The sequence below is a fragment of the Lutra lutra genome, chromosome 3, assembly GCF_902655055.1.
Source record: "Lutra lutra chromosome 3, mLutLut1.2, whole genome shotgun sequence".
In the NCBI taxonomy this organism is placed as follows: domain Eukaryota; kingdom Metazoa; phylum Chordata; class Mammalia; order Carnivora; family Mustelidae; genus Lutra; species Lutra lutra.
The window spans coordinates 19,473,964-19,499,987 of NC_062280.1; the positions used below are offsets into that span (position 1 = coordinate 19,473,964).

At 41.8% G+C, this 26,024-nt stretch overlaps 1 protein-coding gene across 9 annotated transcripts in view; it reads right to left on the reverse strand.

Moving 5' to 3' along the window:
* PLEKHM3 (pleckstrin homology domain containing M3) overlaps window positions 1-26,024 on the reverse strand; it is a 179,403-nt gene that overhangs the window by 140,392 nt on the left and 12,987 nt on the right. For 8 of the 9 annotated variants that reach the window (XM_047720887.1, XM_047720888.1, XM_047720885.1 and 5 more), the window contains one exon: window positions 14,677-15,600. In XM_047720887.1, coding sequence (XP_047576843.1) covers window positions 14,677-15,277 — 601 coding nt within the window. In that variant the 5' untranslated portion in view covers window positions 15,278-15,600. Of the gene's footprint in view, window positions 1-14,676; window positions 15,601-19,363; window positions 19,531-26,024 lie in introns of those variants that run through there. The other variant, XM_047720890.1, reaches the window with a different exon arrangement.

The window sequence follows — 26,024 nt, forward strand, 5'->3', positions numbered from 1 at the left end:
TCTTTAATCAACACTTAGCTGCAATGTATGCAGGTTTAGTACTTTAATAGAAGGAGACTGTCATTTGGGAGTCATTTGGGACTTCCTGATACTTTTAGCAGGCGTGAAAATGACATCCATGCAAGAAGCAGCACCGCTCCCTGGTAGAGATTTCCATTTCTGAAATTTTCATTTCATTCTGTTTCTTAATTTCTTTACTAACACACATCAGAGGCAGTCATAAACTAATTGAGCCATTCCCTAAAGAAGACAAATCATAATCCCAAAGGGTATAATATCTGATCTTGGCTTTAGAGGGGAAAAAAAGGTAACACAGATCTAGATCTTAAAATAGCAAACCAAATGAGAAAAGGAGAGAAATGAGGCAGAGAAAAGCCAATTTTACCTGCTTTACATCTCCAGTCCTGACATTCATTAGTATTTCTGTGATAACTCAAAAGCCATTAATTTCTTGCAACCTACACTAATCCCTTTGTAGAGAGATAATGGATGCCCATTCTCAGTTATCTATCTTTTCTGATAATGCAATAAGGGAGGTAGTGCTGTTAGAGACACTGCTGCTACCCCTCCCCCTCTCATTTCCATTAAGCGCTGATGGTAGTTCAATCTTGTCCATAATAAGACTCATAACCATGCGTCCCTCCGTCCCCATCTGTCCTGTGACCCAATGGCTCAGCTACGCATCCCTGAGTAAAATAAAAACTACTTTTCTTGCTTTTAGCTAGGAATTTTTCTCTCCTTTTCTTTCCTCCCTGCAAGCTTTCTATAATAGCAAGCATGAATTAGAAATTCTGCTTTAATTGGGTCCAAGCCAGCAGCAAACCTGATTAAAAACTCATCTCTCTCTGGCTGTCCAAGCTAGGGTGGTAGCTGCCAGTTTGGGTGGACCAGGTTAGAAGTCCTGCCTGGGTGTCTCAAAAGTCCCCTCACCTTCTCAATGCAGAGTAAGGGTAGGGAATGTATTGTGTTTCCAGATTTTCCCCCCACCTGGCTCAGCCCTCTCTAAAGAGGTACATTAAACTGAGACAGAAGAGATTGGTGCTGATCATAGGAAATGGCCCATTTTATAGGCTGCAGTCTGTAGCGTTAATTTCTTGAAAAAGAACAGTCAAGAAGAGAGCAAACGGGATCAGAAAGCTATCCTCTGGGGTGCGTGTTCCTCCCTGGAGGGTCTAGTTATATCAGGCCTTACTAATATTTCCTGTGGGAAGTACTGATGTCTTTGAAATGTGGAGGGCGGAAGAACGACCAGTTCTCTTTAGCCTCTAACAAGGGCTACTTTCTGTTTCTATCTTAAGTTTATTTTTAATATTTGGCTACAGACAAATCACAAGGTATATATTTAAGTCTAAGCTTTCATTAATTTATAGTTCAACTTTTATTCCCCCAGACCGCATCATTTCAACTCATTTAATTAACGTCCCACACATTATTGTAAATTGTTCAATTTCACAAATGAGTAATGTAAAATCTATCTTAACTAATATCATAAATGATTCCGATGGAAGCACTGACAAGGATTATCACTATTTCCTCAATTAAATAGGAAAAGCTGATCAAAATGAAATCACTGTACCCAAAAATTTCATATTGAAACCATGAGTAATTCCTTGTGAAAAAGAGGAAAAAAACCCCGACCCACCCCTGAATTCATTTCCCCACTGCGTTCCACTTTGGCTGGTACGTAGACCCGGTCCAGGTCCTCTGCAGTGAAAACCCCTTCTTCCTCTTCTCGCCGTCCTGCAGTACCAGGTGCCGCAGTTTAAGGACAACGGCTTTACTGCAGAGGAAGGAGGGCACTGTCCCCATCATGCGCCTCATTCATCTCTGTACGGCCAATCTGCCAGAGTTCCTCTTTTGCTATTATTTCCTCTACCTGTTCTCAGAAAAGTCTCCTTTCTCATGGCCACCACCTTAATCAAGGTTTGCTTGTTTGTTTTTTATTGTGGTATAACTGACATATAACATTTTATTAGTTTCAGAAGTACAAGTCAGATGTAATGATCCAATATTTGCATATATTGTGAAATGATCACCACAGTATGTCTAGTTAACATCCACCAGCATACATAACTACAAAACATTTTTTTCTTGTTATGAGAACTTTTAAGATGTATTCTCTTAGCAACTTTCAAATATGCAATACAGTATTAACTAGAGTTGCCATCCTGTAATTTACATACCAATGACTTTTTATTTTATAACTAGATAGTTGTACCTTTAAGACCTAATTCAGGTCTTAAGTGAGCTCCTTCCCCTAGTCCTCCTCTTTCCTGGCCATCTCACACACTGTTACCAGCGTCATGCACAGCCCCTCCCACCCAGTAAAGTTCAAACTCCTTAAGACATTTTATTATGGAAAATTTCAAACACACTCCAAAGCACGTAGAAGAGTAAAATAAACACCCAGGGACCTATCCTTCAGCTTCGGAAATCAAGTTTCTGCTATTCTTGTTTCGTATCTCCCACCCTTCTCTGACTCTGGCTTTTTTGGTTGTTTTGGCTTCAATATTTGAAAGCAGATTGTTAACAATTTACCATTTCTAGTGTAAATACTTCAGGGGGTATCTCTAATCTGACAGATAAAACTTGAATACACACACACACACACACCGCTTTCACACCCAACAACATGAATAATCTTCATCTAATCTACAGTCTATATATGATATTCCCAGATTGTCTAAAAAATTTCTTTATACAGATGGTTTGTTCAACTTAGGTTCACACATTGATTTGGCTAATACATCTTTTAAATCTCTTTAAATCTGTAACAGTTCTCCTTTTTTTTTTTTTTTTCCATGCCACACATGTTTATTGAAGAAATGAGTTCACTTGTCCTGTAGAACTTCTCACATTCTGGCCTTGGCTGAGTGTATCCTCATGGTATTGTTCAAATGTTCCTCTGTTCCCCCTGTTTTCTGCCAACTGCTATTTAGATCTTGAGGTTCATTTAGACTTTTTTTTTTTTTTTTTTGCAAGAACATGTCACAGGAGGTTGTCCCACTTCTAGGGGTATTAAGATTGATTAGGGGGTTCAGAAGATGTTAGTCTGATCCCTCCATTGTAATTTTCCCCAGTGACCCTTTCACACAATGCAGGTACTTTTCTCCACTCCCCCATATTCCAGCCAGATGATGATGCTGTTTCCAGCACTCACCCCTCCCAACCTTTGTGCATGCTCTCTCACGGATCTCCCTGTCTAGATCTCCCCTCACCTCTGCGTGGGTGTGTTTTCCGCACACAAGGGCGAGAACAAAATCTTACCTACTCTTTTTTAAGATTCTACTTATTTGTCAGAGAGACAGAGCACACATGCACACAGGCAGAGGGAGCAGCAGGCAGAGGGAGAGACAGGCTCTCCGCTAAGCAGGGAGCCCACGTGGGAGTCGATCCCAGGATCCCATGATCATGACTTGAGCCAAAGGCAGACATTTAACCGACTGAGCCACTCAGGCGTCCCAATGTCTTACTATTCTTGAAGACCTTCTTCATTCCCTCTAGTTAAAAACAACTATCTTCCCCTGAACCCCCAAGGCTCTACGGCTACACTACTCTGATGACTCAGATTTCAGATACTATTTCACATTTATCACATATGTATTAAATTATGTAACAAAATTATTCAAAAAATCAGAAAGAAATGTAAAATGCAACAACAAAAAGTTTCTGCCTCCATACTCTAGCACCCACAATCCTCCTGTCCAGACTATATACTATTTGATATGAAGGCCCTCAGACAACATATGAATGTCATAAATAATACGGGGAGGTATATTATATTTACTTACATAATTATATAATTGTTAAACAGTTACAAACTTTCATTTTTATTACTTCATGAATTTTTCTCTTTTTAAAAACCAGCACATCCCAGATCACAATACATGAAAGAAACATTGAGGTAATCTAGTTTACCAAGAAAATCTGGACTGCCTGAGTCAGCACAATGAATGTAAGTCACAAGAATAGGACTGCGAAGATGGGGAAATGATTACAATGAAAGACAAAAAGCAACATTTTAATGTTTTCAAAGAATTCAAAAGCCCAATGTGGTGCCAATATTCTAAAGCAAAGTTATCTAGGCAAATTTAAAGGACACATTTAAATTCTTATTATAAGATTAATAAATGTGAAAGGAAGCCAAAGTGGAGAGTGAAGGGAGAAAACCACAAACTACAGTGTAACACCATCTAAGACAAGCCTGAAAGGACTGCCTTTCAAAGTCTGGCAGATATGTTACATTTCTTCTGTGGTGGAAGGGGCTGGGGGCTCCTTTGGGTCTCCTGTAAATAAGAGCACTAAGACCCTCATGAGCGCTCCATCCTCATGACCCATGCGCCTCCCAAAGGCCACATCTCCTGATATCACCAGTTTAGAAGACAGTTCAACGTCTGAAGTTTGGAGTGACAAAATATTCAGGCCACAGCACCAGTCAAACAGAAACTCATGGTGCTCAATTTCTATCACATCTTTAGTCCTGACTATTCATTCTTTTATTCATATAGTGGATCCCAAACACAACCCCCACAACAATTTTTCCATACTTCCTTTACTCTTCCCCAACACCGAATCCCACTGCCTCATTTTGTGCGCTGCAGGGAGCTCCTTTGCACATACTATGCTCCGCTTCATGTCAGTCAGCGTTGCGCTACCCGTTGTCCTGCACAAGTGCTCCGGAGCACAGTGGCTAAGGCCAAAGGTGTTGGAGCCAATGAGCCTAAACTGAAATCATAATTCTGCACATACTGGCTTGAGACCATGGGCAAATTACTTAACCTGAGTCTCAGTTCTGTCATCTTTAAGATGGGCTATCATAATAGTACTCTTGTGAGAAAGAAATGAGTAGCTCTTAGAACAATGCCTGATACATCGTGAGTATTCAACAGATGTTTCTTATTTTGGTCATCTGGTCTCAAAAGAATATTCTTCCCTCCTTGTTAAAGCTAACCCTTCCACCTCTACTCTGTGCCTAATTCCTTCCCACCTCTTTAGAATCTCTTCCTCTGCAACATCTAAGTATTATCCCTCCCCGAATCTCTTTTCTTCCTGTCTTCCAATACCCTAAGCTTTGTTGTATCTATTAAAAAAGCATTCACTTGATCCTACCTCTTGTCCACCTCAATCTGTCTCCTTCCTTCAGAGGCCAAATTCTCACACTGCCTCCATGTCCTGTTCCACACAATCTGGATTCTGACTACTGCTGTGACCTCATCTCACATCATCTAGCATCCCTTCTCTCATTCCAGCCACATTCTTTTATGTTCTGTGAGCAAGCTGAGTGCACTCCACCCTCTGAACTCTGAGGTTGCTGTATCCTCCATTTGGAACTTCTCTCTGCAGCCCCACTGACTTACACGCCTCCCAGTTTTTCACCTCAAAGGTGCCATCCTCCGTGAGGCCATCCTTTACCACCTTCAAGAGCCCCCTCTCTATCTTATACTTTGCTTTATTTCCTTCAAAGAACTCTCTCCTTCTCCTTGAGGGCAGGGACCTGGATGTCTCTCTCACCCCTGTATACTCTGTGGCTGTCTCCATAAATATTTGTTGAATATATGTACAAAGGACTCTGCTAGAATCTGTGGACACCAAATGAATCAGAAACAGGTCCTGTCAATAGATCTATGGCCCAATTAGAGCCCTTCTTTTTCTTTTTCTTTTTTTAAAGATTTTATTTATTTGACAGAGATGACAAGCAGACAGAGAGAGAGAAGCAGGCTCCCTGCTGAGCAGAAAGCCCGATGTGGGGCTCGATCCCAGGACCCCGAGATCATGACCTGAGCCGAAGGCAGAGGCTTAACCCACTGAGCCACCCAGGCGCCCCGAGCCCTTCTTTTTCTTTTCGCAAGTCCCACTTTCTCTTTGGCCCCAGCCACCCTAAGTTTGGACTTTATCACTTCACAGCATGAAAACTGGCAGAGTCTTCTAATTGGTTTCAATCTCTTCCATTCTTTCCATCTATCAATCCATCCTATAGTGGGTGGGGGGTAGGTAGGCTGAGGGAAATCAATAAATAGCATTCCTTCACTCACCCAAGTTTTAAACCAATTGAGATTGAAGGACATTGTCAGACACATGGAGAACATCAGCCAGTTGGAGGATGCAGCTTAGGGATCCTCCTACCAATCTGACCCCTAGGATTATACATACTTACCTCTGAGTTATAAGCAGTACTGATTACCACAGATTACCGCTCCTTAGGGACTGCCCATGAAAGGCTGATGGATAGAGAGGAGCAGGTCTGGAGGAACAGACCAGAACCAGTGCTTGCTGTGAGAGAGGCTGAGTTATACATACCCAGTTCCTCTCCTAAACTTGCCTGTAAGTTGCTGTTCCCTGGGGATGGAGTGTGCAAAGGGAAGGAAAGACGCCAACAGTGTTAGTCTAACTGATATCCCTTTACATAGACATAAAACTTACAGGAGAGGAGGTTCCCTGGTACCTACCCCACTACCTCTCAACCCTGTTGACTTACATACTTTTTATAAAATACCCCTTTAATTTTGACTTTCAGGTAATTTTCAAGTGCTTCTTTGCTAAACATATCACACTAAGTCTGTCTGTTTGGCTTTGAAGGTCCTCCAGGACCTCAGACTACAACTCTCAAGAATGCAGCCATTTCCAGTTTAGCCTCCCGGCCATTCCACACACATGCTATGTTCACCTCCATCTTGGTCTTGTGCTCAACCCTCTAAGCTCAGCCAAAGCATCCTTTCCTCAACGAAGACCTCTCTGGCATTCTAGATTGTCTCTTTTCTTTATATTCCTAATTAACAAAACACAGTCTTTCAAGTCTTTGTGTTTCATGTTATAGTTTTCAACTGTATTTAAGCCAGAAACTAAGGGGAAAAGTTTTAAATAGTTGTAGGTTTTTGTTCTCCTCATTAGAGGCACACAAGGGAAGTGACACAGCCACAAAATACTGCAGGAACCCAAAAGGGGTTGTGTCTTGACATCTGAAATATGCTGCATAGGCCAACACAGCCATGGCTCATGGATACTTGTTAACAAACATTTATGGTAGAAATGAAGTAGGCTCAAGTGATGTCTTTTCTGAGAGCTACTTTGGAGACCTTTCTTTACAGGTAAAGGAAACTATCCCATTTGCTCTCCCTTCATAATAAACCCACGGAAAAAGATGTATTATTTGTGAAGGCTCTTGTAGAAATAGACCTGTAACATATCTGGCTACATATTAGCTAGATAGACATACCACTTAGGGATCTCTTCCATCTAAGTTCTTTGCTATGGGCAATGGTGATAAGAGCATTAGTCCATACAGTCCTGGTCAATTTCACTTCTAAGTGTGAACCCCACTAGGAGATCACAGACCCAGCTTCTTAAATGCAGAGGCTTTCTGCCTTCTGTGACAAGGGTAATCCTTAGTCTTTAAGAATTTTGTGACCCAGGGACGCCTGGGTGGCTCAGTTGGTTGGACGACTGCCTTCGGCTCAGGTCATGATCCCGGAGTCCCGGGATCGAGTCCCACATCGGGCTCCCAGCTCCATGGGGAGTCTGCTTCTCCCTCTGACCTTCTCCTCACTCACGCTCTCTCTCACTGTCTCTCTCTCAAATAAATAAATAAAATCTTTAAAAAAAAAAAAAAAGAATTTTGTGACCCAGAAAACAATTTCAAACCAACTTTCAAGCTATCTCATTCACTGCCATGGTGGGCTTTTACTGTGTTTCCCTAATCTATAGGAATTAAGTACAAAGGAATCTCCCATACTTAGGCCAGCAGATTTTAAGGTAAATGGCATTTCATTAGAGTATCTTTGGGTTACATTCTAGAATCATGGCAACTTAGAGTCGGAAGGACTAGACATCCGAGGTAGAACTTGTCAGTTGCTTACCTCATTAACTAGTCCTCCCACTGCTTTACCAACAGAACCCTAATCTTGTTCAGGTATGGTGGCAGGTGCTCAGAGGAGATGTCCTCTCCCTTACCCCATGGAAAGAAGCAATATTTGTTAAATCCAATCACAGAAATGCTATTTTCCTTTGCTAGGCTTTGCTTTAGGGGTAAGCATGTGACTCTAGCTACTGAGGGTGGTGTTACTGGAGGCCACTGGAAACAAGACCCAGAAAAGGTGCTCTGGTTTTCTTTCCTGACTTTGGCTATTGATATGTAAGAAAATGGCTCTTGGGACTACTGTAGCTATTTGTACCAATGAAGATAAAGAAAAGACATTACCAGTATACTGAGAAGCAGAGCAAAAAGATGGAAAGTGCCTGGATCTTTGATGACCCTGGGACCTCCTACATCTGGACCTCTTAAGTGTTTATTGCAGAGAGTGCCTGATAGTCACAGCTACCTATGAGATGGAAGAGAATGGAAGATGATAAATCGCCTTATTATTTATGCCACTTTTAGGTGGGTATGCTAGTTAACTGCTTCTGAAAATATTCTTAACTAATTTAACAGATTTAGAAAGAGATCCCAGGAAGCAAAATGACTTGGCCAAGGGCGCCTGGGTGGCTCAGTGGGTTAAGCCGCTGCCTTCGGCTCAGGTCATGATCTCAGGATCCTGGGATCGAGTCCCGAGTCGGGCTCTCTGCTCAGCAGGGAGCCTGCTTCCCTCTCTCTCTCTCTCTCTCTGCCTGCCTCTCTGTCTACTTGTGATCTCTCTCTGTCAAATAAATAAATAAAATCTTTAAAAAAAAAAAAATGACTTGGCCAAGATTATACCACAAAGTGTGCAAGTTGAGAGTAGAACTCTAACCTCCAAACCTGGAATCTAGATTATACCATGTTTATTTGTGGTGGAAAGAATGACCTAAACTTCCTTGGGACTGAGAGACAGCATTATTGAGTGATTACGCGTGGCCTCTAATGTCAGGCCTGGCTCGGAATCCTGGCCCCCCACTGCTGCATGGCCCTGGTGAGGTCAACTTCCTTAAAACTCAGTTTCCTCATTTGTAAAATCAGAACAGTATCATCTATCATATTAAACTATTATGAATATTAAATAAGATATCACACACACGTAGCACAGGCCTGAGTGTCAAGTTAACTCTCATTTAATGACAGCTCTTACTGATAGTATTAACAAACTTCATTCAACTGAAGTTAAGGCAAGAGAGGCCATTTCTGTTTTGGAAAACAAACAAAACAAAACAGCACTGTCCTGATGTTCTGAGTGCCCAACACATAAAATTTAACCAGACACTTCGCCTATGATCATACTTGGTATAAAACAAAGTTTTCTATGATACAGTTTTTGGCATCAAAAAACTTCCAACCTAATGTGGGAGATGGATATACAAGCAATTACCTATCACTCACAGCAGAATTAAATGTGCTGTGAAAACATACAGTGAAAGAAAAAAAAAAGAATTTTAATTGAAAAAAATATAGAAAGGTCTCAGGGAGGACATGGCATTTGGATCAATCCTTGAAAGATAATAGTGGAAAGGAAGGTAATCTAGAAGAAAAGAAAACCTGAGCAAAGGCTCAGGAGCTTGAAAGGACACGGCACGTTCAAACATGGCACATAGGTGGGGTGAGAGAAGGTGCTAGTGATAAGGCTGGGAAGATACCTGCACGCTTTATAAAATTTACACTTGATTTTGTAAAGAATGGGGAACCATTATTCATTTTTGGGAACAGAATAGTGTGAACAGATTCATGTTTTAAGAAGGTAACTCCAGGGGCGCCTGGGTGGCTCACTGGGTTAAAGTCTCTGCCTTCAGCTCAGGTCATGGGTCCTGGGATCGAGCCCCACGTCGGGCTCTCTGCTCAGCAGGGAGCCTGCTTCCCTTCCTCTCTCTCTCTCTGCCTGCCTCTCTGCCTACTTGTGATCTCTGTCAAATAAATAAATAAAATCTTAAAAAAAAAAAGAAAGAAGAAGGTAATTCCAGCAGTCTGTGAAATTAGTGACTACAGTTCTCTTTAGCCAAGAAAGATAAACCGTATTAATAGAGCAATCACAGAAATGTTAGAATGAGGGTATGGTCTGTCGAAGAGGCATGTTGGGTTTCCAATAGCTTCCACAGGCCAACATTTAATAATGTAACCAGTGGAAACTATATGACCATATAAAATCAACTTTCTGTGACCTATTTTAGCAACTTCTTTGTACTGACTAATCTTGTTGAAGGATGAATCATAAATTCAGCAAAAGACCATGTCCTGGTGACCTCACTTGTTCTAAACCCACAGGAATATTCCCACCTCTATTGGCTCCAAGGCTTTTGAGAAACATCCTAATTGAAAAAGCAGTCATTTTAGTGTAAGTCCCAAACTTCGCTTTTTTTTTTTTTTTTTTAAGTGAAAGATGGGGAAAAATGGAATGGAAACAGAGTAACATAAAACTCAAGATAAAAAAAAAAATCATACTGCCATGGTCTTTCTAGCTCTAAAGAAAATCTCTGCTTGAGACCTTCTCCTAAAGTACTTAGAACAAGAAGATACAGGCATAGAAATGGTACCAGGTCACCGGAGAGTGAGACCAAGTGACACAAAAGCCCAGCTGACCACTGCCCTTGCCAAGCAGATGAAAATGTGAACACAGTCGGGGGGGATAAGGAAGTCAGACTCTGGCAGTCTGTTGAGTTTCAGAGCTCCATAGTTAATGCAAAGGATTTCTTAAAAAAAAAAAAAAAAAGATTTTAAAAATTGCAACCACAGCAGTTCACCCAAAAGTAGAGTTAGTTACAAGGCACACAGAAATTCTTCTGTGTTAAATAATTTCAACCATACACATATTTCCATGATTTACCAATCTGACTATAGTTAATTAGCTCCTATAAAACCATGAGTCAAGGTCAGTTCAAATATATCTTAAAATGATAAAATTTTAGATTTGGGAGGGTCTTAGAGACAATTTAACCTGCTTCACTAGGTTTTTAATCAAAACCAAGAGACAAGTAATTTTTCCAAACCTACACAGTGAGTCTTAACTGACTGTTTTTTCCACACACCCCTCACCTTCCTCTACCATGTGTATATGTTTATAGGTCTAAGTCTGTGTGTATGTGTGATCTATCTTTCATATTGATAACATATCTAGCATCCGCATGTTCATATGACTTTCTATGTTCTTACATTAATTCATATTTACATTTGGATTATAATTCTAAGATGTTAGGACCCTGTCTTCCGGTCTCATGGGAAATTCGCTGCCACCTATGGCTGTATTATTACTCATTAAATAAGAACAGGTGATAGTCATATAAAGGGGAAAGGGTTAACTACAGATATTGGTCCGAGAGTCTGTGTGTACAGAACAAAGATCGGTGCTAGGACTAGCAGTGATCCATCCTGGTAGGAGAACTAGGACTGTCCCCCAAGCCTAGTTCCCTGTCATACCTTGCTACGGGCTGCCCAGGGCATGGCAGTAAGGAAAGGAGCTGACCATGAGGAAGCTTTGTGTCCACTACCTGTCCTGAGAATTTTTAGAAATAACTGCCTCTGATGTCAAGTGAAGGACGTGCTAACTAACTAGACAGGGAACTCCTTCTACAAAGTACATGTATATCAAATCATTCCAACATACACTTTAAATAATGCCTTCCAACTTTGCAAATTATACTTCAATAAAGTTGGGGGGGGGCCACCTCTGTTTCCATCTTGCCTTAGATCTCATGCTTCCCAGTGATTTATGACCTAACCTTTCCAACATTACTATCCCTTGCTCAGATACTGCAGACAGTCTTAGCTGGGTTGGATTCAAGCCACAATCCATCAACCTGGTAGACCCACTGACCATAACCTTCATCTACTTAGCACTGGCAACATTTCCTTGTAAGAAGCCTGTCTTGGGTCTGTCAGTGCCTGAGGCAATAAAATTTCTAGAATACATCCATCCATAGGCTTCTAAGTAAGACTGAAAAAGATAGCCAAAGATCAAATAAAACCCCAAAGCCCTCTTTCCATAGTTACAAATCCATGGGGTCACCTCACTTAAGCTCTTCTGTATAGCCAGTGTTCAGGAGTATGAAGGGAAAGTTACAGTCTTCCTTCCGTGGACTCGCTGGTCCCCTAAAGCACTGTGGCCAGTTCTGCAATGTCCATGTACTTTAGTGAATTTGTTAAATGCAAAAACGAATCCTTGTTTAGCTAGGGCGCTTTGTGGTTCTTGGTCTTTCCTCGCTGGTGATCTCCTGAGGGATTAATTTTAATTCCGTGATCATCATCCAGGTCTCTCTTCCACACCACTTCCCATCTTCTACATCCACAGGCCTGACTGCTAATAAGGCTTTCAAAGCAGAGGGTTCTGGAGACCAAGAACTACTGGCTTCCAGTGTAAAGGTACAGCTCCAGCTTAGTGGTTAAGAGCGTGGACTCTGGAGAGGCTGCCCACATTCAAATCAAGGATCCACCCCGCACCATCTATGGGACTCTAAGCATATTACTTAAGCTCTCTGTGCCTCACCATCTCTGTGTTTCACCACCCTCAAAATGGGGTCAGTAAAAATATCCATATTGCAGGAGTATTACATGAATTAAGTAAACTGCTACTTGTAAGGAACTTAAAATTAGTCAGTGCCCACTGTTATTGCCACTATTTTCTCCTCCTCCTCCCGGAACTGGGCTCTCTCACTCCGAGGACAACACACTGGGTGCTCAGGTGTTGGTTCTGAGAGTGACAAGTAGGCTCCTAGTCTGTTTGATGTGCTCTGCTCTTATATATCCCAAGCAAGAAGCTAGGGAAGAAATGATCTTCAAATCCAAAGCAATCATTTTCTTTAAAGAAACACTATCGGGGAATGAGGAAGAGTTGAGGAGTGATGCAAAATTACTTCAGAATTACTTCAAATGATTGCCAACTTCAGAAAGACTAAAGGGCAAAGCCCAATTATCACACCAGGCTTCGTGCTCACCAAGTAGAGGTCAGATTCTTCCACAAAAGGGAATCCTAACTGTACCCAGGCAACCCAGGAGTCTGCGAGGTATCTGGATACTCCTCCAAGGCCAGGGCAACATTCTGCCAATGGGAGGGGCCACTTTATAAGCCATATCTGTTTGATTTTCTCTTATCACAAGGATAGTGCAGGGCAGCCTTTGAGATGAAAGCAAATCTTCATTTTTCACTGCTGCTAAAGAGCTCCACAGAGGGGATGTGCAAGGTGTGAAATGCTAGATGATGGCACGAGGGTGGAGGGAAAAGAGGGTGGAGTTTTTTTCTAGAAAGACGCAAACTGCGTTGTTGTTAACTTATCAGCTTATCAGAATTACATTCATTTCACATTTTAAACAATTTTTTTTTGAGCAGAAACTACGTTCAGAGCACCATGTAAGGTACTGAGGATAAAACAATAAGAAACAGTCCCTTTCTCAGTGATCGGCAGAAGACAGTAAACAGCTGATCACCAATCAGAGTGAGGGAGGGAATGAATGGTTTACTTCCCACTAACAAAGCCATTCATGAGAAAGCACACTTCGGAAGGCCAATTTAAGAAATACTTACTGTGAGGCCCTTTTATAAAAGAGAGTACGGCAGAGAAAAGTAGGAGTGATTGGTAGTGTCTCCTTGATTGTCATGGATGATTTTCAAATTTATTTATTTATTTGTTTATTTTTAAGATTTTACTTACTTTTTTGAGGAATGAGAGAGAGAGACAGAGAGAGAGTATGCCTGAGTAGGGGGAGAAGCAGGGGGAGAGGGAGAAGCAGACCCCCAGCCTAGCAGGGAGTCTAATGCAGGGTTGATCCCAGGATCACAACCTGAGCCAAAGGCTAACACTTAACCGACTGAGCCACCCAGGTGCCCCGATGAGTTTCAAATTTAATTAGCAATAGTAATATTATTAAATATTTAAGATAGCTAAAAGAAAACTCTCAGAGAAATGACGAGATGGTTTGTCACACCTCACAGAATTCATGTACATATGTATGTGCATGAAGTATGAGGGAAAAAAAGAAATTGAGAGCCCCACACCACAAGGTCTGAACCTTTTCCTACTAGCCCTTTCCTACTAGCCTCCATGGGATCCCCTGCTCCCCCCTGCACCTCTCATCTCTTCACCTCGGTTCCCACTGTACTCTTGACCCAGTGTCCTCTACCGCAAACCCCTTTCTGCATCTTCGTGTCTTTCATGGGCCAGCTGAAACTCCATAAACTCTCATAAGCCTTTCCTAACAAACCCAGCACAGTACCTTCCTTCCTTCCTCTGTCCTCTCACAGTCACTGTCATTTGCTCATTGAAACAAGTTCCAACAATATAAAGTAAAACAAAAGCTCCCTCACAAATATTTCAGTTGATGTCTATTTCCTCTCACTCCTGGTACCTTCCTGAGTGTGTGTTAGTGTCTGATCCCCTTGCCTTAAGTGAAAAGTTCTTTAAGCCAGGGATGGTATCTTTACACATTTTTAATCGCGTCGTAGCACAAGGCCATGCCCCGTGTGTGATCAGATGAACATCTACTGATGTGAATAAGCACTATCAAACTCTGGACAAAGGCAAATACTACATGAATTATGAGCCCACGCAGATTCTAACATACACAATTAGAAAGGGAGAGTTAACCATAGTCATCTTTTTACTCAGCACTTCTTATGAAGACACCAAGAATGAGGCTTCAGGAAAAAGGTGAAAGCAAATTGAAGAGGGAGCTTATTAAGTAAGCAAAACCGGACAGGGACATCGGAGAGTACGCCGCTCCTGAGATAAAGGTAAGAGAGACAAAAGAAAGTCAACCATCATTCAACAGCATCAGATATAAAAACATACCAGTATTCCCTTGAGCATCTTCGACCTTGTTTGGTGAGGACGACAGAAAAGCGGGCCTGGTGAAATGAGGGCCCCGGAGACACGGTGGCTGCTGCTGCAGAGGCATGGTTTGGAGGACTAGCCTCCAGTCCACCTGGGTGACATCTGACCTTGACCGAGTATGACCCGGCTTAAAAGTAGAGGTCTCATCCAATAAGTCATTGACGGAACGAGGCCTGTCCCTCCGACGCTGACACACGTTGAAAAAGTTAAAGGTCGATGCTTCCTTTTGTTCCATCCAGGAAAGATTATCTGGGGCTGTCCCTTTCTGAACCATAAACTGTTCTTTGGCAGGGAAGACATTCTGAGCTTTGGTTTCTAAGAGCCTGCTCTTACAGTGGTCCCAAAGCAGGCCCCCCTTGCCCAGGGATGCAACATGTCTGATAGCACCATTGTCTGTTATGTTAGTGAGTACCTCGTGCCCCACCAATTCAGGGACTTCCTGAATCCCATAAACCTCGGCTTGCTGCACAGCCTTTTCTAGCTTACTGTCAAAAGTACTAAAGAAATCCTCAGTAACTTCCAAGGCTGGGCTGATATCATCCACTTCCAAAGCTTCCATGTTGCAGGCTTCACAAAGCCTAAGGCTCCTCCGCTGGCTCAGGAAAGGGCTTCATGAACATTCATTCACCCAACAAAAAGAGCGGTGCTTCAGCAATAGAGTTCTGGAAACAACTGAAAGAAACCCTCATTTGACTGCCTAGAGCAGGCTGAGCAAAAGGATAGTTGATGTGTTTTCAGTCATTAAAAGCATTTGCTAGCAGCTAATGGCCATTAGCAGAAGTACAGGAAGACAAATGCTCCTTCGAGATTATTCTTCATTGAGATCTCCGTAAAGATAACAGGAAGTGCTTGTCAAAGCAACGCCATGCAATCCTTGATTTCCTGGAAGAAAAGAATAGCACAACATTGACACATGGTTCACTGTATTCTATGGTACACGAAACTGCCCAGCAATTTCCCCATCTTTACATCTCTTCAGCGGCAGACATGCCCAGAGGTGGCCAACACCTACACAGGAGTTCCATTGTCAAGAGTACACATCACTACCGGCTTTGTGTTAGAACCTACACAGAGCAGGGTAGAACACTTGATAAAGGGAATTAAGGTCAACAACTTTTACTTATACAGAAAAGCCTTTGAGAGCAGTTGTGAAAAGACTGTCCTGGCAAGTCTCTGTGATATGCGGACCTAAAATGTAAGCAAAGAGACTAAGAAATCTGTGTCTGGGCCTATACCGTAATCAGTCTAAAAGTCACAAATACATGAGTTCTTTCACAAACTTTGAAAGCACTGATGGTTTGTCAGGCTAAAAAGCACAAGGGGGAAGTACCCAGGGAGGCTCTGCCCTTTTATTAAACCCAAATGCTATTGTGTTTGTGTTTCCCAGGCTTGGATTATGTAAATGCCTCTGGACTTCAGAATTCCTCCAGTCAGCTTGAAAGAAAGGCTTCAGGCTCCAAACTCCCAGACGTTTTGAGGATTGGTCTAGGAGTACAGGTTGAGCCTCAAGGTTGAGCAGAAAATACCCTTCATGAGCACTAACTCGTTATCTCTGGGAAAGATGAGATCTCCAAGTTCAGGCCTAATTAGCACAGACCTTGACAGTGATGCTGTCCAATATGGTAGACACTAGCCATATACAACTATTTCAATTTATAATAAAAATCAAATGAAGTTTCTCAGTCACTATTACAATCCATGTGCTCAACAGTCACATACAACTTTGTGTTTGCACCCAAAAAATGAACCAACAAAACAACTATGCAAGGGGCTTTTTTGCCCTTAACTACTTACAAGTAGGTAATATTAGGCAGTTAGCAACAGCTCTGCATGTTCCTGCGAAGGTTCATAGATGTGTTTTTTTCTGTTTAAAACTGCACGATCTTATGGTTCATTAAAATCATTTTTAGCACTTAGGTCATTAACCATTACATTTAAATCAACAGTACCAATCTACATTGCTTAATATATGTAAATTAAACTAGTATATATAGCCCTTCATTTTAAAATGTGTCAACAGGGGTGCCTGGGTGGCTCAGTGGGTTAAAGCCTCTGCCTTCAGCTCAGGTCATGATCCCAGGGTCCTGGGATCAAGCCCTGCATCGGGCTCTCTGCTCAGCAGGGAGCCTGCTTCGCCCTCTCTCTCTCTCTGCCTCCCTCTCTGCCTACTTGTGCTCTCTGTCTGTCAAATAAATAAATAAAATCTTTAAAAAAAATAAAAAAATAAAATGTGTCAACAGGTTTGCAGTTTACAGGAACTCTGTGGTTAACCTCTTGTGAAGTGATAATGACTATGAACTTGTCTACATTTTATATTTTGATACTTATTATGTTAGCCCTTATGCAGGTAAGGCACTGATTGACTTTTAGAGATAAACATCAGTTATAATAGTTGCAAACAGGGTTTCTTTTCCCATGTTTACAGTTAAGCCCTGAGCCTCTTGAATTGTGCAACAGGGTTTTACTACTTCTGTAATTTTGAAACACAGGATTTTTAGTTTCATCTTCTACATCAGAGGCTATGAAAAAGAAATACATAATAAATCATAAAACTTTATTTCTTTACCAAAATTTCAAATAAACATAATAAAGTGTAAGCAATGATAATAATAATAATAATGATACTGGACTCAAAATGGAGTCACTTGTGCAAAGCCCCACATCAGCAAATCAAGATTATACCTAATCTCAGCCTCAGTACTTTTAGCCTTTTGTGGGAATGTGACCTTTCACCAGTAAATCTAGAATTACCTGATTAGCACTAGTGAGGTAATCTGATTGATAGATCCCTGCCCTTTCCCCAAAGAAAGGTGACCATGCTTCCACCCCTCCTGCCTATAAAAGAGTTCATTTTGTAGCGCCTTCTATTTACTAGATGGGATGTCACCTGATTCATAAATTGTTGAATGCAGCCAAACTGATCTTCAAGTTTAATCACTCAAATTTTGTTTTTTGTTGTTTTTTTTTTAAAGATTTATTTATTTATTTATTTGACAGACAGAGATCACAAGTAGGCAGAGAGGCAGGCAGAGAGAGAGGAGGAAACAGGCTCCCTGCTGAGCAGAGAGCCCGATGTGGGGCTCGATCCCAGGACCCTGGGATCATGACCCGAGCTGAAGGCAGAGGCTTTAACCCGCTGAGCCACCCAGGCGCCCCATCAAATTTTGTTTTATTTTAACATAAGTTTCCCATTTTATAGAAGAGGCACCAAGGTGCAGAGCAGTTAGTTATTCATCTAAGATTGTATCACTCACATTTCTTTCCTTACCCCATGCTTAAAATTCAGTCTGTAATCATAATAGAGAGAGTACATACTTCAAAGTGATTTTTTTCTTATTTTAAATCAAAATGTCTAGAAATATACTCTTTGTGCTCTCAGCTGAAATACTCATAGGCTGGTTAGAAGCATATAACCACTGATGGCCATTACTGCTAGCTTGTGGGACACTGTTACCCCACACATCCTAAACCAGACACTGTTAGACAAGGAAGGGAACTCTGAAGTCATCCCTCCAACTCCAACCTTTCACAGAAGGGGACATTGAAGCCAAGGGATTATGAGATCACATGATCACTTCTGTATGCATTAGGAAAGTCTTCAAAAGAAGGTGCCCTTTGGGGGCGCCTGGATGGCTCAGTTGGTTAAGCAACTGCCTCGGCCTAGGTCATGATCCTGGAGTCTCAGGATCGAGTCCTTCTTCTTCCTCTGACCTCTCCCCTCTCATGCCTTCTCTCTCCCATTCTTTTGCTCTCTCTCTCTCTCTCAAATAAATAAATAAAACCTTATATTTAAAAAAAAGTTGAGTTGAGTCTAAGAAATTTAGAAGGTATGGGCCTGAAAAGCTAGGAACAAATTAGAAAGAGTAAGTTACTTTTATTAGCAAGGAATTTTCAAGTTTATTATATGACTTTCCATAGGCGATGTGGTGAGCAATATAGTGGAAAGGTCTGAGCTCCAGGGTTAGTTCTGGGTTCAACTCACAATTGTCTCATATGAGCTACGTGATTTGGGGCAAGATTTCCCTGACCCACACCCACTCCGCTCCAAGTCCTTCTCTAGGCTAACCAGTACGTCCCATTATAGGAATTTTAATTTTCACTATTTAGTGCTTTCCATTGCCTCTGTTTGGAACTTATGCAGCTATTTCCCCTCCTTTCTGATAGAAATACACATTTAACCTTCTAATCATCACTAGTGATGATCATACCCTAAAAATCATACCCTAAAAACTTCTCCTCTTTTCCATGCGACCCAGCATTTTCCTGACACTCTTCCTCGTCTTCATCCACTCAGTCACACGGGCCTTTCAGTTCTTCCGAGGGACTCTAAGGTTTACCTTTTTGACTTCCAGTCCTGTCCACAATGCTATTCTCCTTGCTGGAGGGGTTACCCTCCCTCTCTCTCTTTTATGTATCTAATGCCAAATTATCCTTGGACCTAACATCAAGTGACAGAGTTGTATTCTCTAAAGATGGCCACAACAAATTCTATGCCACATGCTTTTCTGCAATGAGATCCTGTTCCTCCTCTGTCCAGAACTGACTTTATTTTTCCACTCCCTTGAATCTGGGCAGGATTTGTGATGTTTTGATCAATACAGTGTGGCAGAAATGATGCTGTGCCCATTTGAGGTACAGCCCTTACCTGGCCTGGCAGCTTCCTCTTCCTGTCTCTGGGAGCTCTAAGCTGTTATCTAGGAAGTAAGGCTGTCTGCTAGAAAGAGAGGTCATGCCTCAGCAGGTGGGCATCAGGCATGTGTGTGGAGAAGCCGTCTTGGATGACAGCCCAGTCAAGCTTGCAGAGGATTCCAGCCCCAGTCAGTATCTAACTGCAACTCATAGGAGATCCCAACTGAGAACTGTCCCTTTGAGCCTAGGGAGCCCAGAATGGTGAGTGGCAATAAACTGTTTTAAGACACTAAGTTTGGGGGGGCGCCTGGGTGGCTCAGTGGGTTAAGCTGCTGCCTTCGCCTCAGGTCATGATCTCGGAGTCCTGGGATCGAGTCCCGCATCGGGCTCTCTGCTCAGCAGGGAGCCTGCTTCCTCCTGTCTCTCTGCCTGCTTGTGATCTCTCTCTGTCAAATAAATAAATAAAATCTTTAAAAAAAAAAAAAAAAGACACTAAGTTTGGGAGTATTTTGTCACAGGACTTGTTTCTGCCTCAGGGACACTATCTGGTTAAATGTCCTTACTTAAGTTTCCATGGCACTTGCATATCTGTAGGTTACGTACTTTACGCTTAGAATTACCAGTTCCAACGTCAACAGCCCCTCAGGCAGCAACCGTGTCTATTTTGCTCACCCTTGGACCTCCAGAACATCGTTGCAATTTAATAAGTATTTTTTAAGTAAGTTAGTGAATTATTTTCGAGTGGCTATCTTTAGGATCATTAACGTTGTTTTCTTCTCCTCTTTCTCCTTTTTTGCCATTACCTCTGACTTACCACAAAACTGTTTCCAGCAATAAACAGTAAGGATAGCTGCTGCTTTAACAGTTAAAAAAAAAAAAATACTCTTTAGTGTAATAAATGAATTGACAGACCAGTGTGAGAGGTCCAGCTCTTTGCCTGTATTTGCACAATACAAATTAAATAGCTAAAAAGAGTCATTGAGAGTTACAGTGATTTATTCATTCCATAAATATTTACTGAAGCAGCTCCTGAGTTCTAAGCACAGGTGATACTACAGTGAACAGAACAGATACAAATCCTGCTTTCGTGGAACTTACATTATTAGAGTAGTGAACTCTTACTGTATGCCAGGCACAGCTCTAACTGCTTTCACTGCCTTACCCTCAGGTGGCAGGTGTTGCTGCGAAGGCCTCCCGAGAAGGAGGCGCACTCCCCCATTCCCTGCATCTATCTGATCCATCCTAGCCCTCTCTGAAGTCTTTCCTGAGGACTCAGTCCTTTCAGATCTCTTATTTCCCTGAATGTCTAACCCACCACTGAACAAGTCAACTTTGTAAACCACCTTTTTCCCCTCAATTAGGCTAGGAGCTTCTGAAGGGCCCCACCTCTACACCTGTGTCCCTGTTCCCACAAGACCAGAAAGATCTTCCTGCCTCTTGCCTTCCTCCTTCTAATGCAGTCTCCACATCATTTCTCTCAACCCTTCAGAGTCTCCCCAGTAGAACAAGAGTCAGCAAATATTTTCTGTAAGGAATAAATAGCATTGGCTTTAAGCGCCATACAGTTAAGTTTGCTACTCCTCACCTCTACTGCTGTTGTGTGCAGAAGGCAGCCACAGACAAAATGGAAATGAATGGGCTTCTTTGTGTCTGATAAAATTTTACTGACAAAACAGGCTGAGAAACAGACTGTGGTATTTAGCTGTGCAACAGAACAGTATTCAGTCTTTAAAAAGCAAGGGAAGGGGCACCTGGGTGGCTCAGTGGGTTAAAGCCTCTGCCTTTGGCTCAGGTCATGATCCCAGGGTCCTGGGATCGAGCCCCGCAGGAGCCTGCTTCCTCCTCTCTGACTGCCTCTCTGCCTAGTTGATTTCTCTCTGTCAAATAAATAAAATATTTTATAAAAAAAAATAAAATAAAAAAATTTTTTTAAAAAAGCAAGGGAATGGGATGCCTGGGTGGCTCAGTGGGTTAGGTGTCTGCTTTCGGCTCAGGTCTTGATCCCAGGACCCTGGGATCAAGTTACACATCGGGCTCCTCGCTAGGCATGGAGTCTGCAGGTGGTGTTTAAGGGGTACAGATATTCAGATTTGCAAGATGAAAAAGTTCTGGAGATCTGTTTCACAGCAATGTGAATATACTTAACACAACTGACAGAAAGAATGGCTAAGATGATAAATTATATATGTGTTTTTTACCACAACTTAAAACAACAGCAATAACAACAAGCAGAGAGTCAGATTTTCTTGTGGGCAGTAGTCTCCTTGAAGATCTTGTCCAGCAAGGAAGGAACTACAGCTCCACCAATTACCAGCAAGGGGACTCCAGCAAGTTACTTCCCTCTTTAATTTCCGTTTTCTCGTTTGCAAAATCAGCAAACCAATAATACTTCTCTCTCAAGAGAGTTGAGAGAACTACATAAGACAATGGCATGGTTCCTGGCACACAGTACATGACTAACTGTGGCCTAAAAGCCACCTCAATCTGCTCCACCATCCCTCCTCCATGAGCTCATACTCTCCCTACTCCCAACCCTCCCTCCCATCTGGCCACACTGGGCTCTGTGTGGATTCGCAAACTTGTAGGCATGTTCTCACCTCAGGGTCTTTGCATCAGCTATTCCCTCAGAACCAACATGGCCAACTTTCTCCTAGAGTGATTGTTCATGTCACCTTTTCAATGAAGCCTACCTTGACCATACTATTTAAAATTGTAACATACATCTCCACTCTGAACTTCTGATTCCCTTTACTCTGCCTTTTTAAAACAAACTTATAATTTTTAAAGTTTTATATTTACAAAATTATTGCAATGATAGTACAGTGAGTACCGACAAACCCCACAGCCAGTTTTTTTCCATGTGACATTTTACATTAGTATGGCACGTTTGTCACAATTAATGAACCAGAATTGATACATTATTATTAACTAAAGGTCATATGTTATTGGGATTTCCTCAATTTTTTCTAATATCCTTTTTCTGTTCCAGGATTCTAACCAGGATACCACATGAATTTAGTTGTCATAGCTCCTTAACCTCCTCCTGGCTGTGAGTTTCTCAGACTACTTGTTTTGTTTTGTATTAAAGATTTTATTTATTTATTTGACAGACAGAGATCACAAGTAGGCAGAGAGGCAGGCAGAGAGAGGAGGAAGCAGGCTCCCCACTGAGCAGAGAGCCCAGATGTGGGGCTCGATCCCAGGACCCTGGGATCATGACCCGAGCCGAAGGCAAGAGGCTTCAAACCACTGAGCCACCCAGGCGCCCCTCAGACTACTTGTTTTTGATGACCTTGAGAATTTTGAGGAATACTGACCAAGTATTTATAGATTGTCCCTCAACTGGCATTTGTTTGATGTTTTTCTCACGATTAGACTGGTGCTGTATGTTTTTGGGGAAAAAAAACCCCACAGAGGCGAAGTGCCATTCTCATCACGTCATGTAGATACTATCAACATGACTTTATCACTGTTTTGTTAACCTTGATCACCTGACTTGACCCTTTCTCCTTATGCAATTACCATCTTCTAAGGTGCCACTTAATTTACTTATTTATTTAATGTTTAGTGTTTCTACCTAATAAAATACAAGCTACTCACGGGCAGGAATTTATGTTCACTTTGCTCAATAAGGTATCCCAAGTGCACAGAATAGTGTCTGACATGCTTAAAAAAAAAGGCACTAACTATTCATGTGCTGAGTAAATGCACTGTTATTCTTCTGCGTGACATTCATGCCCTTTCATGACCCATCCACCTCTCCAATTTGTAGATGCTAACCAATATTCGTCTTGCTGTTTTATTCCTCCATGTTTTGCTCCAAGTTGGGGAGGCTTTCCCAATTGCTCAGGCTCTCTCTTAGCACCCTGGGTTTGCCACGCTGCACTGAAATGATCGACAATCTCTACCCCACGTATCCCACTCTACACTCTAAGTGACTAGACACCAGGCAGGGTGCCTTACTTAACCTGTATAATCTTTGTGTCTTCATCCTTTGGGGCTCCATTTTTCAACAACCTCATTCTTTTTAGAACCTCATCTTCTCCCTAGGATATATATGCCTCAAATTCATGACAATACAAGGATGTAACGCCAAGTTTAGTCTCTACAAGTAAACACCTCTTCCTAGCTCGCCTCATTTGGTTTTGAAATTAATTAGAAATAACAACAGCATATTCAGACAGGTCAAAATATGAAGATTATGTTCCTTTGACAAAGTGAACTAAATAAAATGAGTGTGTGAGTGCAGTGTGGTTTGCCTCAGCACAAAGCTGGAAATTAGGAGCTAATTAGAACTGTGTTCTAAATCTGGCTCAACCACACACACGTGCTGGGTGGCCTCTGGCAAACCATTTAACCTCCGGGCGCTTTACTTAGCTACCTGTATCCAATAAAGTTGCTAACATCAAACTGCTACGCCCGTGGATCACTCACTAGGTAGCTGTTCCAACACGCCTTTAAAAAATGTAAACTACTCTATAATTACGGAGCGCTCCACTGGACCTCACCCATTCAGCAACCACATGCTCCTAGACTAGACCTTCAAAGATATGTCAGCCCAACAAAGGCAAAGTCAGCAACGAACTACTTATAATACACTACTTTTCAGCCAAACTCAATGATCTACAGATATCTTATTTTTAAATAAAATACCCTTTCTGTAAAAAGGGTTATTTCTCCTATTTAATGGATTGACAAACAGGTCCGTTTGTCAGTGCAGTAATAAAAGCTCAACCCAAGGAATCCCCTGCATGCATCAAAATGTAACAGGATGGAGAATCAGTGTATTGCTATCTTCTAACAAGGAAATCTGTTGTTTACATGCTCATTAGGCCAGGCTACCTAACAGGATGACTACGGCAATCCTCCCACACGGAGGCAGAAAAGCAGATATAAGCAATAATACCCGCCCAACCCACACAGAGGTGCCATGTTCTCCAAGTTGGATGGTAAAAGTGCTGACTTCCTTCCACTTGACTAACTGCCTTACAACTAGAATTGAATGAGTGCTGACAGTGTGTCTGAGGCCAGGCAGTTTTAGAATTAGCTGGACTAGAAAGAAAAGGGCAATGCCAAAGACACCTAGGGTGAACTCTTTCTGCCAATCCATTTTCAAACATGAGAATTTAGAGGGATCACCAGGACAGTCAGCACATGTGGCTCTCAAGTGTTCTTCACTTCAGTTAAGGCTGGAGCTGACTGAAAACTTTCTAAGTTATATATAATGTAAGAACCCACCACAAACCAATCTGACCCTAGTAAGATGACCTTTCTGGACTATGAGGCTGTAAGAGATGATGATTTTGTCATGGTGCTTTGACATAAAGACAACGCAGGCATGTGGAGGCAAGCCACAAACGGCAGATAAGGACATAATGTCAGTGTGGACCTCATAAGGAGTTTGGGGTCTTTCAGAGGAAAAGGACAGCTAGAAACACAGATGGAATCCCATTTCATAGGCCTAGAGGAACCTTAAATGACTACATTCTATACAAGTTTTAATAAATAAGAAATCTACTGTTATGTAACACATTAGGAGAATAACATTTTAAAAAATAAGTGGTATAGTGTTTCCCAGTTCTAAAAGCAATAAATATTCATAGAAACTCCAGAAAATACTGACAGATATGGCAAAGCAAATAAAAATCATTCATGATCTTATAACTCAGAATAGTTAGGTGTGTTTTGTGTAGTATTTACTTGGAATCAGATTATATATACAATTTGGGCACACTGTCTGTTTATATATATGCTCAAAAAGCAAATATTACTAATCTTGAAAAAAAAATCCAACCAATGTGCCAGAATGTGCTGTGCCCACTTACACCTTCAACCTGGCACAAGGCTCCACTCAATGGAAACTCCCTTCTACAGCTCTCCAGAGACTTCCTCAGTACACAACTGCCAGTGTTCTTCCAAGTCCTGACCCTCCTTGACACTATTAACCAGCCCCTCCTCAAACATCTCTGCGGTTTCACAGACATCACACACTCTGACCTTTTCTTTCATTTCTACTGTGTCATTCTGGGTCTCCATCTTCCTCCCTTCCTTACTGACCCCTTCAACAAATGTAGCACTGCCTGAGCTCTCATCTGTAACTATAGCTACATATTCTCCCGGGTCCATTTATTCACATTTGTCAATAATTAGTTTGTATTCACGCCTTCCAAATGCCTGATGTCAGTCTCAATCTCAGGCCTGACCTCTGGTCCTGGGTTCCCAACTATTCTTAAGACTTTTCCATCTGGCTTATCTCATGACAAAATTAAGCTCAATTTGTCTAAAATCACGATCAGTTATTCATTCATAAATATCTGCTGAACGCTCACCACGGACTGGGCACTGTTCTAGACACTGGGGGAACAGTAGCAAATAAAATCCTTCAATGAAGCTTCTGTTGACAACAAGGTCCAACTTGCTCACCTGACACTCTAAACTTTCACAACCTTGGCCTGGCTTGCCTGCCCAACTGCTCACTTCTCTTCTATGATAAACTTTTCCTCCAAACTGCAATGCTATCGCTCAAATTTTGTCTTCCCAACTCCAAAACTTTACTTAACACAGTTACCTCTGAAATACCCTCTCCCCACCTCTACCTATGAAATTCTATCCACTCCACAAGCTTCAATGCCACTTCTTCCACAAGCTTTCTTTAAGCCCTGATCCTAAAACAGTCT